The sequence below is a fragment of the Aethalodelphis obliquidens genome, unplaced genomic scaffold (genome assembly GCF_003676395.1).
Source record: "Aethalodelphis obliquidens isolate GAN/ISIS:26980383/991018 unplaced genomic scaffold, ASM367639v1 scaffold7, whole genome shotgun sequence".
Lineage (NCBI taxonomy): Eukaryota > Metazoa > Chordata > Mammalia > Artiodactyla > Delphinidae > Aethalodelphis > Aethalodelphis obliquidens.
In genome coordinates, this window is record NW_020837951.1 from 30,552,125 (window position 1) to 30,572,437 (window position 20,313).

Genomic DNA, 20,313 nt, shown 5'->3' on the forward strand with positions numbered 1-20,313 from the left:
CACACACACACACACACACACACACACACACACACACACACACACACACACACACACAGTTTTACCTCATGGAAAACCTGAGCTTCTCCTCTGAAGACAAAGATCATGGGAGAAAACCTAGGGAGATTTCCTTTCTCTCCTGTCTGCCCCCTGAATCAGAGATCCAGGATTTAGACTGCTCAGAAAATAGGGATGCTGTCACTCCACTGGATGAGTTCTGCTCTTTGAATTTGCCTGGGACTGTCTCCTCTCCCCCCTTACTCTTCTAAATGTATTTAGAGACACACTGGGACAACAACTAGGCAGGAAGTGGCAGGGGCACCGGCGCTGGTGTCTTGCTCCTGAGAGGAACAGACACGCATGCTGGGCGCCATAGCTTTGCATGCACCGCACTGTCATGGCAGTGGCGGTATGAGGAGATGCCAGTTCACTGGAGCTGAGGCACTCCAGTAGGAAGCCTGCTGCTTTGGGACTGGACTTAGCCCTGTGCACACCAACCTGCTCTTAAGCTTAGGCTCTGAAGAGTGGGCCAAGAACTTCTGTTGAGGAAAACTGAGTGTGTATAGATCTTGCCCCACTTAAGACTGAAGAGGGAGAAATAATCACACATCACATGGGGTCTTGGGGAAAAAAAATACTCCTGTTTTGTTTTTATTTTTTTACATTGTATGGTCAATTTATCTGGAATGTCTAAAGTAGGCAAATCCACAGATAGAAAGTAGAATAGTGGACATCAGGGTCTGGGGAGAAGGGAAAATAGTGAGTGACTGCTAATGGGCATCGGATTTTTTTGGGGGGATGAAGAAATTTTCTGGACTTAAACAGAAGAATGATGGTTGCTCAACTTTGTGAATGTACTAAAAACCACCAAACTGACCACTTTAAAAGGGTGAATTTTGTGGTATGTGAATTGCATCTCAGTAAAAATAAAAGAAACGATATGTTTGCATATTTGAGATATAGACTCAAATTCATAACTGCTATATATATAGAGCACTTTTGAGTTTATAAAGTTTTTGTTTTTTATTGAAGTATAGTTGATTTACAGTGTGTTAGTTCTAGGTTTACAGCAAAGTGATTCAGTTACACATATATACATTTTCAAATTCTTTTCCCTTATAGGTTATTACAAAATATTGAGGCTAGTTCCCTGTGCTATATAGTAGGTCCTTGTTGGTTATCTATTTTATATATTAGTAGTATGTATATGTTAATCCCAGACTCCTGATTTATCTCGCCACTTCCCCTTTGGTAACCATAAATTTGTTTTCTATCTCTGTGGGTCTATTTCTGTTTTGTAAATAAGTTCATTGCATCATTTTTGTTTTTTAGATTCTACATATAAGCAATATCATATGATATTTTTCTTTCTCTGTCTGGCTTACTCAGTATGATAGTCTCTAGATCTATCCATGTTGCTGCAAATGGCATTATAGCATTCTTTTTTACAGCTGAGTAATATTCCATTGTATAAATATACCACATCTTCTTTATCCATTCATCTATTGATGGACATTTAGGTTGCTGCCATATCTTTGTTACTGTAAATAGTACTGCTATGAACATTGGGGTGCGTGTATCTTTTCAAATTATGGTTTTCTCAGGGTATATGCCCAGTAGTGGGATTGCTGGGTCATATGGTAGTTCTATTTTTAGTTTTTTAAGGAACCTCCACACTGTTCTCCGTAGTGGCTGCACCAATTTACATTCCCACAAATAGCATAGGAGAGTTCCCTTTTCTCCACACCCTCTCCAGCATTTATTATGTGTAGACTTTTTGATGATGGCCATTCTGACCAGTGTGAGGTGATACCTCATTGTAGTTTTTTTTTTTTTAACATCTTTATTGGCGTATGATTGCTTTACAATGTTGTGTTACTTCCTGCTGTATAACAAAGTGAATCAGCTCTATGTATATATATATATATCCCCATATTCCCTCCCTCTTGTGTCTCCCCCCTCCTACCCTCCCTATCCCACCCCTCTAGGTGGTCACAAAGCACCGAGCTGATCTCCCTGTCCTATGCAGCTGCTTCCCACTAGCTATTTTATATTTGGTAGTATATATAAGTCCATGCCACTCTCTTATTTCGTCCCAGCTTACGCTTCCCCCTCCCTGTGTCCTCAAGTCCATTCTCTACGTCTGCATCTTTATTCCTGTCCTGCCTCTAGTTTCACCGGAACCATTTTTTTTTAGATTCCATATATATGTGTTAGCATACAGTATTTGTTTTCCTCTTTCTGACTTACTTCACTCTGTATGACAGACTCTAGGTCCATCCACCTCACTACAAATAAATCAATTTTGTTTCTTTTTATGGCTGAGTAGTATCCCATTGTATATATGTGCCACATCTTCTTTATCCATTCATCTGTCGATGGAGACTTAGGTTGCTTCCATGTCCTGGCTACTATAAATAGAGCTGCAGTGAACATTGTGGTACATGTCTCTTTTTGGATTATGGTTTTCTCAGGGTATATGCCCAGTAGTGGGATTCCTAGGTCATGTGGTAGTTCTATTTTTAGTTTAAGGAACCTCCATACTGTTCTCCATAGTGGCTGTATCAATTTACATTCCCACCAACAGTGCAAGGGTTCCCTTTTCTCCACACCCTCTCCAGCATTTATTGTTTGTAGATTTTTTGATGATGGCCATTCTGACCGGTGTGCGGTGACACCTCATTGTAGTTTTGATTTGCATTTCTCTAATAATGAGCAGTTGAGCATCTTTTTATGTGCCTGTTGGCCATCTGTATATCTTCTTAGATCTTCTGCCCATTTTTTAATTTTTATTTTATATTGGAGTATAGTTGATTTACAATATTGTGTTAGTTTCAGGTATACAGCAAAGTGATACAGTTATACATATCTTCTGCCCATTTTTAAAATTTTTTATATTTTATTAACATCTTTATTGGAGTATAATTGCTTTACAATGGTGTGTTACTTTCTGCTTTATAACAAAGTGAATCAGCTATACATATACGTATATCCCCATATCTCCTTCCTCTTGCATCTCCCTCCCACCCTCCCTATCCCACCCCTCTAGGTGTAGCATTACTCTGCCAATTTTTTTTTTTAATTTATTTATTTTTGGCCACGTTTGGTCTTTGTTGCTGGGTGCGGGCTTTCTCTAGTTGCGGTGAGCGGGGGCTGCTCTTTGTTGCAGTGCACAGGCTTCTCATTACAGTGGCTTCTCTTGTTGTGGATCACGGGCTCTAGGTGCATGGGTTTCAGTAGTTGTGGCACGTGGGCTCAGTAGTTGTGGCTCGCAGGCTCTAGAGTGCAGGCTCAGTAGTTGTGGCACACAGGCTTAGTTGCTCTGCTGCATGTGGGATCTTCCCGGACCAGGGCTCAAACCCATGTCCCCTGCATTGGCAGGTGGATTCTTAACCACTGTGCCACAAGGGAAACCCTCTGCCCATTTTTTTGACTGGGTTGTTTGTTTGTTTTGATATTGAGCTGTATGAGCTCTTTGTATATTTTGGAGATTAATCTCTTGTTGGTCATATCATTTGCAAATATTTTCTCCCATTCTCTAGGTTGTCTTCGTTTTGTTTATGATTTCCTTTGCTGTGCAAAAGCTTTGAAGTTTAATTAGGTCCCATTTGTTTATTTTTGTTTTTATTTCCATTACTCTAGGACACAGATCCAAAAAGATATTGTTGTAATTTATGTCAAAGAGTGTTCTGCCTATGTTTTCCTGTAGGAGTTTTATAGTATCTGGTCTTACATTTAGGTCTTTAATCCATTTTGAGTTTATTTTTGTGTATGGTGTTAGGGAGTGTTCTAATTTCATTCTTTTACATGTAGCTGTCCAGTTTTCCCAGCATCACTTATTGAAGAGACTGTCTTTTCTCCATTGTATATTCTTGCCTCCTTTGTTGTAGATTAATTGACCATAGGTGCGTAGGAAAAAATACTCCTATTTTAAGCTGGTATTGTACCGTTATGCTTCTTTTTTGTACCTCTTATCTCAGTAGGAAATTTATATGTGTGATTATTCAGTAATGTCCATCTCTCCCATTAGGATTGTAGAATATGCAAGCTCCAAAGAGCAGAGAACACATCTATTTTTGTTCAACACTGTATCCAAGCACCTAGTATCAAACCTGGTCCATAGCAAACAAATATTTGTGGAATCATGAATCAATTGCTGAAGAAACTTCAGAGAAGATTGACAGGAGAAGAGGGTAAAAGAGCATAGGAACTTGTCCAAATTTTCTAACTCATGTTGGTGTCTCACATCCCTGATTCTGTTGAACATGGGTTTGACATGAAACCACTTGGCATGTGTGATGTAGAGACCATTTTTCTTTTTAATAAGTGTCACAATATCCTGCAGAGTGCTAGGTGCCTTAGCAAACAGAGGATAATTGAAAACTGGGGCTTTATAAGTGTCTCAGGAGTCAGAAAACTTGTAAATCATAATTCGGAAATCAAAGCACTCTCCATTTTCAATGCAGCAAGAATGAGAAAAGAACCTTAATTTGGAGTCTGAAGATCTATGCTATATATACAGGAAAGACTTCTTACTGTAGACATTTGTGAAGGACAAGAAATTGGAAATCATGACGCACCTGGGTACAGTTTTACATAGACATGCACATCTTTGGGACAAATTGCCCCGTTTTTGATTCCGAGAAGTTGCAATGGTTGTCAGTTTAAATATTAACACATGGGTACATGAAAGCATGGCTCCTACATATTTTTCATGTGGAGAAACTAACACATAGAATTAAAAAAAAAAAAGGATAGTGGAAAAGACATAAAAACAAGTTATCTGGGTTAGGTTGGCAATAGTACTCTCTGAAAAGGGGAGGGGAATCTTACTCCTTCCTCAGCATATGTTCTCAACCTCTTATCAAACATTTCTGAAAAAGGACTGCTCTCCTGTCTATGTTAGCAAAACAGTGCAGTGAAAGAGAATTCAAGAACTGTGTTGTGTGAGATTAAGTACGGTTGAATGTTTTCTCATTTTCAGAAGTTAATCAGCTTTGTGAATCTTTTGTGGTAGTTCTTCTACAACGATGTTCAAAAAACATGGAAACACACTCTCAACTCAATTCCTGGCCTTTATTTTAGTGGGAAAATTGATGAAGATCTTATCCCACACAAACAAGTACAAGCAAGTGGCATGTGGTCACCATTTTGACAGCAGAAGGGGAGACATCTAAGGAATTCTTATGTTCACTTTCCTCAAAGTACATTCTGATTCAATCACCAGGTCTTAATTCTAGTCACACCTTTGATCCAAGCACCATTGCAAATGGAATAGAAGATACAAAGAAATGAATACAGTTCCTTTTTGCTTTTCTTTTTGCCACATCAAGTTCCCTAGTGGGAAATCTCAGTGGAGAAAGTAATTGTGCTGTTGCAAATGTGCTCTCAATTCAGCTGTGAAGAGCCTTCCTTCAGGAAACAACCATTTCTTTAGAAAAAGAAGACATGGTGAAATGTTTCCTCCATAACATGTTTTATTCAAACTAGAAGTTTCCTAGTGAAGACATTTTATCTGCAGTTACCATGTTCATCCCATTTCCTAGCAAAGTGTACTGAGCTGATGAGATGTCTAAATAAGATCGCCATGGATACTAGGTAATGATGATAATAATGTAGCCAATACACTGTGTTTAGTATGTACTAGGTATTATTCTAAATGCTTTGAAATATTAGTTCATTTACTTCTCACCACAACTCTTTGAGGTAGACACCATTATCTCCATTTCACAGATGAGGAAGTTGAGGCACAGAGAGGTCAATTAACTTGACCTAGTTCACACAGCTAGTAAGTAGAAGAGCTGGGATTAGACACTAAATAGTTATGGCTCTAAATCCAAACTCTTATTCACAACCCTCTAAGCTTGTATTTTCATGTACTTAAGAAAATATATGGGTAGGTGTCAGGCCATGAAAAAAAGCACTTTAGTTCTCACCCACGCACTGAGAAGAGGCAAGGATTTAGAACATGCTCCCGATGAAATGTTTGCCTTGTCACAACAGAACAAGAATTCCTCAATATTTTAGCCAATAATTTTCCAACAAGAAGATGGTAGAATACCTAAGATATGTCATCATTGAATGAGGCACTTTTCTTATCAATTTAGCAATGAATCTGACTTTGTTTCTAGTATAATACAAACACCATCAGTGCAAATTGATCTACAAACATCAAATATTGTGCTTCAAAAGGAAGTTTCTGACAGAACTAAATACATCAGTTCCTTGGATAGTTAATTTCAAGGGTTCACAGAACAAGATTCTTGGGTCTGTCTTTCCTGTGTATGTCACAGAAACACCAAAGGCTGACAGCAGTCTATTGTCTGGATGTCATGGTTTTAATCTGAAGAACAGATTTTATTAAAATCAATCTGAACCTCAGTTACTTTATCTGTAAAAGAGGTTTTAAATAGACCTAAATCACTGGGTTATTAACGCAAATCGTAGGAAATAGTTGTAAAAAACATTTTGTAAATTGTGAGATCTATGTAGATATTAGGGACTCATTTTTATAACTGAGGGATGTGGATATCCTCAGTAATTCAAATAAGTTGATTATAAAATTATTTTGAAAACAGAGGAAAGGGATAAGAACCCTATAATTCTAACAACCTCAAACATATATTCAACTCTGTGTGTTATTCATCTTTTGTATTAATAAAGCACCTTTTTCACAATACAATGGTGTTTAAAGAACACTGTGTCATTACTATAACTACGCATCGTGGTAAGGGAAGAGGAAGAGTTTTTTTTTTTGCGGTACGCGGGCCTCTCACTGTTGTGGCCTCTCCCGTTGCGAAGCACAGGCTCCGGACGCGCAGGCTCAGCGGCCATGGCTCACGGGCCCAGCCCCTCCGCGGCATGTGGGATCTTCCCGGACCGGGGCACAAACCCGTGTCCCCTGCATCGGCAGGCGGACTCTCAACCACTGCGCCACCAGGGAAGCCCTAAAGTACTTTTTTAAACCTTCACAGCAGTGGATTTCGACGGAGGGTGATCCTGTCCCCAGGGGACATTTTGCAATGTTTGGAGACATTTTTGGTTGTTACTAATGGAGGAGGGGGTGTTACTGGCATCTGGTACGTAAAGGTCAGGAATGCTACTATGCATCCTACACCCTACAATGTAGGATGTCCCCTCCTCCATACAGAAAAGAATTAACTGGCCCAAGATGTCAATAGTGCTGAGGTAGAGAAACGGCTTTACAGCAAGTAAGTTCACTGAAATGCCGTGAATTTGCACTGGTTAATGTGAAAAGTGCTAGAGAAAGCAGCAATCTTTAGTCCTTTTAGTTAGTCCTTAAGCATCAGTCTTTACTTGTCCTTATAGTTAGTCCTAAGCAGCTCAGTTAGACCTTTTATTTGAGTCCAGCCTCTAAACACTGGTGCTGGGAAGGGCCCTCAGAAAAGGGTCACTTGAGTTTCATGACTAAATAACTTTCCTCTTGACAATTAGAGTAACTTACAGAGTTCTGGGCCAGGAGTCTTGTTTGGGTCTGTAATGCTCTGGTTCAGTGAGGATGACATTCAAAGAGGAGCAGACTTGTTCTCTGCACTGAGCAGAGCAACCAAGAGCAGCCTCATCACAGCTTCTTGAGACCTGAGCAGAGCTTGACCCCTGGTTGTGCCTTTGAAGTCAGCCAAGGCTCCCAGCCTCGGCATGCCTCCCCTCCCTGCATCCAGAGCCACTCCTGGTCCCTAGTGGGAAGCACCAAACATCTCCGTCTCAAAGTCTGGTGGCTTGGCTGCTCATGGGGTCCAGAAACTGAGGTTCCCTTTATCCCCTAAGATCCATCCTGGCTTTCTCCTCCTCATCTATTTACCTAGGCTTCAAATCTGGTTCTTGTTGCTGAGTTCCAGAAATATCTCCATCAACTTATAGGCCCATGCCCTGCCTTGCTTTTGACATTTCTCCTTTAATGTCCAGCCTCTGGACTCGGAACTAAAGTCGGGTGCCTGGGCACTGCAACTGATTTTTAGACTATGCAGCCAAGGTTAACTTCCACAGTCAGCACAGGGAGCTGGCCTAGTTCCCTGGGCGCCCAGTTTCCTGGGATGGTCACTGTCCTGCTATGAAGTCACTGCCAACTCTAGACAATTCTCATTGTAGGGCAGCCTTTCCCTTCCCATTTAAAATTGCATATCTGCCTCCACAACCCCCCTACTTCCTTTTTCTACATTATTTCCCCCCATAACACTTACCTTCTCACAAACACTATGATTTACATATGATTTATGATTTTTAGTTTAATGCCTGGCTTCCCCCACTAGAATATAAATTCAATAAGAGCAAATAAATCTCTGTTTGGTTCAGTAATATGTCCTCAACACCTTAATCAGTGTTTTGCATATGGTACATGCCCAAAAAATTACTTGTTGAAGGTTGAAAATACGATCAGTCCCCCCCCCATTTATAATTATAAATGCTGAATGCAAGTAGAAATGGACTGACTGAATCAAATGGAGTCTCCTTTCAGATAAAGTACATCTAAATGACTTTCAAAATTGAGAAGGATTTTCTAGTTCTTGAAAAGGCTGAGCTTGTCTCAGGGTATGAATTCTTACAACCATAAAACACTGTGACCTTTGAGGCTGCGTTTAAAATATTCATGCTTCATTTAGATCACAATTTATGGCAATTAGCGTTACATGAATTAACGTTTACCATGGTACTTTCTATTCTGTCCAGTGCTACCTAATCCTTAGACCTGACCTAAATGGCCTAAGACTTGCTTGGTATTTAATTAAATTTTTATTGGAAGTAATAATGGAGCAACTGTGTGATCCCAAATGAAAAGCCCATAATAAGCAGTTTCTGGATGACAGGCTATTTTAGGTGCCAAAAGACAATCTAATCTTGGTATATCTGGATCAGTTTTTTCTTTAACTCAAAAGGAAGTTATTCAAGACGGCAAACAAACCAAAAACCCTCATGGAATTCTAATGCTTTTTATTCATGCTTTCAGTATTAAATTAAAAAGTTAATATTTACAAGAATATGATTACTCAAGTATATTTGTGAATGAAAAGAATTTAAATATGACTTCCTTATTTTGTCTTTGTTGCTGAAAAGAGAATGTACAGGTTTATCTCTTTTGAGAACTTAAGTCTGTGTATGGTTGTTGTTCAATTTAATGCATACCAAAGGAACTGATGTAGGAAGGGAAGGAATGGAGAGGGAAAAATGAGGAAAGGGAGAAGCCTTAAATATGTGTCACTAACTTGACCACATTTGTTTTGATAAAACGTTGGTAAAATTTGTTACTTCAGGCAATTTCTTTCCTCCCTTCCCACATCATGTAACACAGTGTGAGAAATTATACAACAGTTTAGAAATGGTTACAGAAGTTAACTATGAGGGTTTATAGCTAAAGCCTGGGAGACCAGGCATTCTCTTTTTGTTTGTTTGTTTATTTTTGGAAGTATAGTTGATTTATAATATTGTGTTAGTTTCAGGTATACAGCAAAGTGATTCAGTTTTATATATATATATTTTTCAGATTCTTTTCCATTATAGGTTATTGTAATAACAAGTTGTTGAATACAGTTCCCTGTGCTATACAGTAAATCCTTGTTGCTTATTTTATATGTAGTGGTGTGTATCTGTTAATCCCAAACTCCTAATTTATCCCCCTTGCCCTTTCCCCTTTGGTAGCCATAAGTTTGTTTTCTATGTCTGTGAGTCTATTTCATCCTCCTTATAATGATGAGAACCTTGGGGAAAAAATTTATTGTTGGATTTGTGAATCAGAGGAATTCAATCCTCTCTGTGAAGGTCAACACAATTAGCATTTGTCTACAGGAAGAGATGGTTTAATTTGCATGTTTTCCCTTTGACTTGGCTATTGCCATTTTCTCAGTTAAAATTTACTTTGACTCTGTGGGGTGGGGTGAGGGGCTATCTGTTCAAGTCCCTGCCACACAGCCTAGAGAAGACAGGGAATTCGAGAGCCAAGGTGCCACTTTCAGCTCTGCTTTCGACGCCAAACACTGTGTTAAAGGACTTGGCCATCCTTTGGGATAGCCTCTATTTTTGCCACTCCTCCCAAAATGTCTAGCTCTTTTACTGATTTTAAAATTATACATATTTATGATTTAAAAAATTGGAAATTATAGAATAAAAAGCAAAAAATAAAATTATTCACCCATTAACGTACAATTCAGGAATAACAACAGTTAACTTCTACATTTCTTCAGTCTCTTTTCTATGGGATACATGTACACACACACAAATACATACACACACAAATACATGTTCAGATACATATACACACATATGTATCATGTTGCATTCTTTTTATTTAGAAATTATCATAGGTTCCTAGTGTCTTGACTTTTTCCACATAGTGTTATAACATGAATATTTCCCCTTTCATTAAAAATTCTTAAAGAATACCATTTTCTGAGATTGTACCTTATGGTTAGCATTATTTGTAAAAATTATATTATTGATATTTCTCATTTATGTTATGACAAAATAATTTTAGTCCATAAAAATTAATTTACATTTCTGATCGTTTCCTTAGGAAAGATTATTTGAAGTAGGATTTTGGGTTAAAAAGGAGGCTTATTTTAAGGCTACTGAAATATATTGTCAAATTGCTGTGCAGAAAGGATATATCAACTTAGTCTCACTAGAATTGTACTAGAATCCCAAGTTTTTTCTCATCCTTGACAGCATAAAGCATTATTTTTTTAAAAAATATTTTGCTAGTCCACTGACTATTTTTGCAATGCGAAGCTGATTGTATTTGTTGGGTAACACTGTTGATAATGGGTTCTAGAATAATTACATAAACTGCAAGAGCAAAGTCATGCCATTTCAGCTTCATTAGAATAGTTAGCTGAAACAGTTGTTATTTTCTAATGCCAACTGCATGGTGTGTATTTTGGTGGCTACTGGGCTAGAATAAAAAGACTGTTAAGACCTTTACAATAACGTTTCTAATGCATTTTATTACCTTATTTTACTTTAAGTTTTTCAAAGGAGACATCTCCATATAAAGGATCTTTACTTCAAGTAATATGTTTTTTTCTCTTATGGAAAAATTTAATCCACACATACTAAGTTACCCATCTCAAGATAGACCCCTCCCCCCATCTTCAATTCTCCTATATGAAAAGTCAGAATAGACTTTTGACTTTCTCTTAGAAATTGCCTTATTTATGCACCCTAATCTTTTAGAACTAAGCTGAAGAGAGGTAATAAAGTTAATTAAACAGGAGGCAAATGAATATTTAAGAATCAGCATTTTTGGAAGCAATTTTAGGCAAATCTATGATTTAACAGAGTTTAGTTTTTGCTCTTTACTCCTCCAAAAAAATTATGGAAAACCTACTATGTGCCAGGCATTTTGCAATATGCTGTTGATACAAAGTGAAAAAGATATAGTCCCTGCTCTCCAAGGGATCATAAATTACAGTAGTCCCCCCTTATCCACGGGGGTATGGTCCAAGACCCGCCCCCAGTAGATGCCTGAAACGGTGGATCATACTAAATCCTACATATACTATGTTTTTCTAATACATATATACCTATAATAAGGTTTAATTTATAAATTAAGTACAGTAAGATATTAACAACAATAACTAATAACAAAATAGAACAATTATAACAATGTACTGTAATTAAAGGTGAATGTAATCTCTCTCTCTCGAAATACCTTATTGTACAAATTTAATGCCTTTTCTATCTTAACTAAGCACTTACCATGGCTGTGGCTGTAATTTTTGCAGTTTGAGGTGTGACAGCAGAACTAGCATGTATTACTTTTTTCTTCTTTACAATTTCACAAACAGAAGATTTGTTCTTACTGTTCAACCTCAGCATGTGATTTTTTTCTTTCCTTACTGAGAACTTTTACCTTTTCACTTAAAGAAAGTGCTTTACGGCTTCTCTCTGGCATATCCAAATTGCCAGCATCACTACTCTTGTGCTTAGGGGCCATTATTACGTAAACTAAGGATTACTTGAACATAAGCTCTGCCATATCATGACAGTTGATTTGATAACCAGACGGCCTCTAAGTGACCGATGGGTGAGATAATTTGGACAAAGGGATAATTCACGACAGAGCAGGATGGCACAAGATTTCATCATACTCAGAATGGAGCATGATTTAAAACTTATGAATTGTTTATTTCTGTAATTTTTCATTTAATATTTTTGGTTGACTGTGAGTAACTGAAACCACGGAAAGCAAAATCACGGAATGAAAACTTAAAAGTTAATAATTACCATCATCTATTGAAAACTGGGTGTCAGGCACTTTATCATAGTATTTTTCATGCTTAGAAGATCCCTAATACAGGCATTATTAGCCTTACCCACACACTCACAGTCCTTGGGAACAGTTACTTTATCCCATTTTATATCATATTCTTCATCTGCACAGTTAGAACTATAACCTACCTTATAGGGTGTTGGGTGGATCAAATGAAATTATAAAGTGTCTAGTCCAGTGTTCTGTATAATAAATATTCTCGCCTCTCCTCTTGTCTTCCTTGAAGCCACTCTGGTAGCAGGTGACCAAACTCTGGATGTCTTTGAAAGGCACCATTGTTTGGAATGAGTAAACTAGATAGAGGTGACATCATATGGATGAGGGTATACCCAATGAGCCGACTGCAGACGCCCACAGGTCGTTCTGCAAATACCATCAGTAAATGCTGAAGACTATTTTAATGTTAAGGGTTACTTCTTTTAACTTAGGTTTTCCTAGCCTTCCCACTCTACTACTTCCCTAACTCCCATGCTAATGTTAGAAGTTACTGCATATTTTTTTTAAATTTTTATTGAAGTATAGTTGATTTACAATGTTGTGTTTAATTTCTGCTGTACAGCAAAGTGGTCCAGTTATACATATATATTCTTTTCGTATTCTTTTCCATTACGGTTTATCACAGGATATTGAATACAGTTCCCCGCGCTACACAGTAGGACCTTGTTGTTTATCCATCCTATATACACTAGTTTGCATCTGCTAACCCCAAACTCCCAGTCCTTCCCTCCGCCCCCCACCCCACAACCATGAGTCTGTCCTCTATGTCTGTAAGTCTGTTTTTGTTTCATAGATATGTTCATTTGTGTCATATTTTAGATTTCATTTATATGTGATATCATATGGTATTTGTCTTTCTCTTTCTGGCTTAGTAGGATAATCTCTAGGTCCATCCATGTTGCTGCAAATGGCATTATTTCATTCTTTTTAATGGCTGAGTAATATTCCATTGTGTATATGTACCACATCTTTATCCGTTCATCTGTTAATGAACATATAGGTTGTTTTCATGTCTTGGCTATTGTAAATAGTGCTGCTGTGAACATAGGGGTGCATGAAGTTACTGCGTATTTGATTTTGATATGATCATTTGCTCATGACTTGAGGAAATTCAACCCTTTTCTATAACAGGAAGAAAAGGATTAAGGATAACCAAAGGAGCTGTGTTCTGGCCCTCACTTTCTCAGTTGTCAGTTCCATATGTTCTAAATGGTATCATGGCTTGTTTTAGCACCATGTTGATACTTTCAGAGTTTTATCCTGGCTCCCATGAACACCTGACCAGTAGGTATTTGCAGGATCTCATTAGAACACTAATAGTTACTGAGTACTCACCGTGTAGGAACTCTGAGAGATCTATATTCCTACCTTTACTCACATACACATTCATTCCCATATTTATAATCATTATCCATATACCCTCAGGATTTTTATAAAAGTCCTAGAAGGAGGGTTATAGAAAACGTCTTAATTATTCCTCATCGTGAACACTAATAAAACTATTTGTTTTCCAACTTTGGAAAGGCATTCTTTTTAAGACCTGATGGATTAGATTTTCCATACTTTTTAAAGTTCCCTGCATAACAAAGTTACTGGGTAGGAAAGTTCTGTCAGGAAAGTTGATTATTTCTAGTTCATTTTACTGGTGTCCCCTGATGCTGTACCCCCTTGCCTGACTCAGCTTAAGGGTATATGGCAATATCCAGTCAATATTAAAATATATGTCCCAAGGGAATCTCAGATAAGTATTGTGTAGGAAGAAAAAATCAAAGTTGAAATCATTTGTAAAACAATTTAATAAGTATTGCTTCACTTTAAGGATCAAAAATTTGGCTTGGCACCAGGATCAGGCTCAATTTCTGTACTTCCTGGAAAATCCCCAAAACAACTCTTGCTTTTAAAGTTGATGCTTCCATAGCTTAGGTTATTTTATCAAGTGTGTTCATCTTCAGTAAGTTTAGTAAGTTTTACCTATAAGCGAGGGCTTAGTCCAACATGCCCTTGTACTCACCTATGAATCTTACGATCCTTCGGAGTAAGGGATTCAGGTAACAGCATTCTCCGGTCAGAATTGTTTTCTCCTGGGCAATCAGAGATTCTCTGGTTGACTTTATGAAATACATGGATAGCTCACCAATAAAAATCTGGAAAAGGAATGTTGAAGAATTGTCAAGTTCGATAGCTGTCTGATAAAAGAGACCCACTAGCTTAAGAAAAAACTCAAAACTTCTGAGGCTTCACAATTATATTAGAAGATATCATGTTGGAGGGATGGAGGGTTAAATAGTAATTTGCAGTTAACTCTTCAAAAGAATTAGAGAAAGCAATAATTGATAATTTCAGATAGATTTCAGGCTATAATATTAAATTCTAAAGTCATATGAAACCTAATTTGAAATAATAAATTGAATAATAGAATCTATGATAGGGCTCACTCAGGCTGGATTTGAATTTTTTTTTTTTTTTTTTTTTTTGCGGTACATGGGCCTCTCACTGTTGTGGCCTCTCTCTTTGAGGAGCACAGGCTCCAGACGCGCAAGCTCAGCGGCCATGGCTCACGGGCCCAGCCGCTCCGCGGCATGTGGGATCTTCCCGGACCGGGGCACGAACCCGTGTCCCCTGCATCGGCAGGCGGACTCTCAACCACTGCGCCACCAGGGAAGCCCTTGAATATTTTTAACTGAATGTGTGCATTGCAATGATGCGGAATGACTGGGACAGCCCAGTAGGGCATTATACGCACCCATCGCGATATTACTTCATTACGTGGCAATACTACCATCTTTATTTGAACACATTTGCCTGATCAATATTCTCCTACTCTGAACTGGTTGACTGTCACACCTTTATGATTGGCACCTCTTGTTATCTTGAACTAATACGTGTATATTACCATTTAAATCATAATGCCTTTGTGTACATTGTAAGCTTCCTGATGACAGGGACCATATCTTATATTTCTTCATTATGCTTATAGCACCCAGTGCACTGTATTCCCATTTAAAATAAGGATCTGGCATGAGGGAAGTTGTCACCAACTTTGACACTGCCGCGGCTGAAGACTGAGAACCTTCAGTGAATAAAAAGTTAATAATTACCATCATCTATCGCAAACTGGATGTCAAGCACTTTATCATAATAGTTTTCATGGTCACAAAATCCCGAGTGTTGGTAGTATTACCTTTGCTTTACTGGTGAAGAATGAAAGTTCAGTGTAGTTAAGTAACTTACCCTCCAGAGCATACAACTGGCATGTGGAGGCACTGGGATTGGTATTCAGTACAACTGGGTTCCAAAGTCCACATTTCCCACCACATCATATGCCACTTTTATTTTCTGAACCCTCATTTCAATAGTTCCCCAGAAGAATGTGATCTTATAATTGTTTTTCTTTGCTATGTGTGTGCTTGTGGTTTTAGATAAACTTCATCAATGTTTTAAGAATTCCTATGCCTTATACTCTTCCTATCATTATAGAATATCTGTTTAGATGTATCAAGATGCCGTCATGAATGGCACATGAGAGATGGAAGTTAAGCTATAGAATAGTAAAACTGGAATCGTCTACAGATGTTTTCCCCTTCCTTTTATGAGGGAGGAACCCGAAAGTCTCAGGGACTTGGCCACACACAGCCAGACAGTGTCTGAAGCAGCTCTAGCAGGTGGTCTATAAATAAATACTGTTATCCCATTGTACAGATAAGACACCTGAGGCGTAGAGGGGTTAAATAATTTGTCCAAGGTCGTCACGAATCCCAGCTCTGAAGCCAGGAAAACCTGGCTCCAGAGTCCTTTCTCTTAACTGCTACACTTTTACTCAGCAGTGATGCAATAAAATATTTGTTGAATTTGTGTTTAACGTTGACAACATAGAAAACAAATGCAATATGCTTTAAACACTAAAAAATGTAGATGATATTAAAGTACAAGATAGAATGGTGTAATGGAAATAGAACTATGGGCAAGTCAGAATGGGATGGAAGTTGGCAGGAAAAGACTGAGTTCAGGGTCAGACAGACGAATGATGGGCCAGCATGGATCACCTTGGCAGGTGCTGTCTATGTATGTCTAAGAATATTTTGTGCCTGACATCCCTTGGAATTAACAATGAGTTGATGCTCTGTCAGGTGAAAATATTTGAATAGTTTCAAGAACTCAGCCCTCCCTCTCTTCTCGTTAGACCTATCTCTGCCAAAACAAGGTGCCAAGGGGCTTTGTTTGTCCCCACTGCAATGACGGCACTGCATTACTGTTCTTTATCTCAGTGAACAGATGGGGATAAATTCATGCATAGTCGGGTACATGAAATAGTATTTCCCTGAGGGAGCTTTCTCTGCTCCCACAGACTAGCTTAGGCATTCATGTTGTACGTGAGTCTCTTACCTTGTGTTTCTCCTTTCCATTTCTATCACAAATTACAATGATAGTACGATTACATGCTATCATTTTTATTCCTTGTTATGGGATGTCCCACATGTCTTATTCCGGTTATGTCCCCAGGGTATAGCCCAGTGTAAGGTACATAGTAGTTATTCAATGTTGAATGAATTAAGCATATCAGATTACTGCAGGTTTTTTGGAATACAGGTTTAACGAGGTAGACTGTAAAGAAACTTTGCCAGGTCCCCTCGGGAAAAGGGAGATCCTGCCCTGTCACTGTTCCCACAACATATTACACAGATCTCTCTCCTGACATCTACCCAATTAATTGCAATTGTATGTCCCTTTTCATTTGACTATGATGTCCTTATGGGAAAGACTTGCCCTTCCTTGCATGGTAACTAGAACAGGGACTGGTATATAGTAGATTCAATCAATATTTGTTGAATGAATAAAAGACTGAATCTTTAGAGTACCTATGTATGGGTAGAACCCTCTGATCTTAACTTCTCTGAAGATTTCTCTGCAGGAAATTCCCAATATGGACCAGAAAGCATGCAATTTTTGCTGTATTGCTTAGGAATATAGTAAAAAATTAAGGATTAACGAATACAAAGTAAAGTATCTCTTTTAAACTAAATTTACTTTAGTGAAGGTTGTCACTACTCACACAAGAGGCAAAAAAGCAAGAAAACGTGAGAGAAAATCTACACAAAACATGTTCTTGTTAGAACCTAGGGGTAAGACAGGAATAAAGACACAGACCTACTAGAGAATGGACTTGAGGATATGGGGGGCGGGAAGGGTAAGCTGTGACAAAGTGAGAGAGTGGCATGGACATATATACACTACCAAACGTAAGGTAGATAGCTAGTGGGAAGCAGCCGCATAGCACAGGGAGATCAGCTCGGTGCTTTGTGACCACCTAGAGGGGTGGGATAGGGAGGGTAGGGGGGAGGGAGACGCAAGAGGGAAGAGATATGGGAACATATGTATATATATAACTGATTCACTTTGTTATACAGCAGAAACTAACACACCATTGTAAGGCAATTATACTCCAATAAAGATGTAAAAAAAGAAAATACACACGTGCACACATACACACAGATCTAAACAAAATCACTCCGAGGCATACCAAACAAAACGTGTCATGTGAAAAGGGTACGGGGCTCAAATAAATCCATAAGTAAAATGTCCTAAGACTCTCATGTCAAAGGTGATAAGCAGTATAAGAATTGATACTATTGGGACTTCCCTGGTGGTCCAGTGGTTAAGACTCCATGCTCCCAATGCAGGGGGCCCGGGTTTGATCCCTGGTCAGGGAGCTAGATCCCACACGCCGCAACTAAAAGAGCCCCGCGGCCAAATAAAAAAAAAACAAAAATCAACAAACAAACCAAAAACAAGAATTGATACTATTGGTCAACAATATTCAAATCACAATTGAGGTATGAAATACAAAAGAAAAAAATCAGAGCAAGGATATATGCTAACCTATATATCTAATTACCGACATAATACTTTGAGTATATTAAGTAATAATGTTTACATAAGGAAGGAAGAAAGAAAGGAAGGGGGTCATTTTATAACTTCAAGGTAGGACAGTATTCCTGGTCCATCCAGTTCAGATTGTGATGGACATAAAGGTTGCTGATAAAATAATCCAGCTCTTAGATCTCAGTGAATGGGCTTCATGGATGTTCATTTCACTGCGTTTCTCTGATCACACTCAGGGTGCTATTTCTCCATCCACTGGGTTCCACAGTCTCATACAGGGCCTGATTCTGCTTGGAGAGAGAGGGAGAGAGAGAGGGAAGATTCTGCTTGATAAAGGTAGGGGTCTCTTTTCTTTCCTGCCTGGCCCCAGCCGATGTTGGAAGCCATCTACCCACTGGCAGATTTATGACTCTGGTTCTGGCAATGGTTGGGTTCCTCCATCTGTATCTTTGCCACACCCACTCTGCCTCTATCCACCACTCTTTTCAGAGAGCAGCTGGGACATGTGGGACTCTCCATGTGTTCGGCCCTGGCTGTCCTGCCTATTATGGCCTTTCAAATTGTTGGCTAACAAGCATCCTATCACTCATAGCAAATAAGCATACCCTCTGGTGAGAAATGATCAAGGCCAAACTCTAGACCTGGCCATGAACAAACAGCAAGTGAATTCCATTGGTGCATCTCTCATCCCCCAGCTATGCTGGCTACAATCACAAGTGACATGACCTAAGACACTTAGATAACAGTAAATATACTTTTAGTGAGGATAACTTGATAAATTTGTCTTTCAAATATGGAAACCCAAATGGCAAATAAGCAAATAACCCTGGAATATAATACATCAGTTTGGTGTGTTATCTTGCAGACTTCACTTCTTTACAATCTTTAAAGGAGATCTGATAAGTCATAAATAAGTGATATAAATGTAAAATATTTAGGGGATAGTGTTCAGATTTCAAAATATAAAATCTGCAGAAAAAGTCACTGGAAGATGTATTATAATTTCATATTGTAAGGGGGACTCACTGCATGTTCTATGTAGCTGTCATCATACAGGTGTCTAGAATTCCTGGAATATATGTTTTGGGTTCACACATATGCTAGTTGTAGCTCTGGTACTTGGCAATATCAGTCATTGCTCTGTTTCTTGAATGTGGGCTGTTGAGTTGAAATCTCAGCTCCCTCCCTTCTTGATGTGACTTTGGGCAGGTAACTGAACCTTTCTGAGCTTCTGCTTTTCTTTTGTTCATGACTTTGAACATGAGGGTAATAACTATATCAGAAAATTATTGAGAGTATTAGGAAATGTATGTCAAAACATCTATAGGTGCTCAAAGAATGTTTGTTGCTGTCACTTACTGGTCGGTCTAGGCAAGAATGTGTATTGAAATTGCTTGAAAAATTGTCCTGGATTAAGAAAACATAGCTCTGCTCTGCCCCTAACCAGATGTTCGATCTTGGACCACTTGCTTGACCTCTCTGGGCCTAGTTTCTCATCTGTCAGTTTCTTATCTGTTGGACTAGGAGAACTTTAAGTTGCTTTTCCAGCTCCAACATCTTTGCCTTTATGATAGGAACTGACAAGAGAGGGTTGATTAAGGGAACTGAAATCATGTAATTGGGCTTTAATTTCTCTCCTGTTGGTTAAGCTCTCCAGGGTCAGTGTAGTTTCTTGCAATGCTTCTTCCTTCAGCCTTCATTCACTTTTAAAATCCCATGGGACTTTGCCCTCACCGAGTAATCTTCCCTAAAAGCAAAGTGGACGCAGCCTGCTCCAGAGTCGTCACATTGCCTGATACCTCTGTTACCTGTGTGCCTAAGGACAGCAGAGGCTAGTAGCTCCTCCCTGGATTTCTGTGTGTCATGCTCTGAGGAAGAGGAGAGCGTTCTTTGCATACTTCTCAATATTAATGTCTAAGTAGCTTCAGAGATTTCAGTCCCAGGGATTTTTAGATGCTTCCAATATCCTCCTTGGGAAGATTCTTTACTCGTGAGCATTTCCAAGAAAGGCAGGCATGGTTTTTGCCGTAGATTTTGTTTAAAAGTGACCCAGGGGATTTTAAATGTCCAGACTATGCTGCCAGTCCTGGCTGCTGACATCTAAATGCTCTGCTTTCATCTTTCCTGATGAGTGCCGCTGACAACCCAGATGT

General features: G+C 38.7%; 1 protein-coding gene across 2 annotated transcripts in view; it reads right to left on the reverse strand.

Moving 5' to 3' along the window:
• The window catches only part of PLPPR1 (phospholipid phosphatase related 1), a 264,328-nt gene that overhangs the window by 18,025 nt on the left and 225,990 nt on the right, over nucleotides 1-20,313 (reverse strand). For both annotated transcript variants that reach the window (XM_027105354.1, XM_027105355.1), the window contains exon 4: nucleotides 14,292-14,424. In XM_027105354.1, the coding sequence (XP_026961155.1) occupies nucleotides 14,292-14,424 (133 nt within the window). The remainder of the gene's footprint in view (nucleotides 1-14,291; nucleotides 14,425-20,313) is intronic.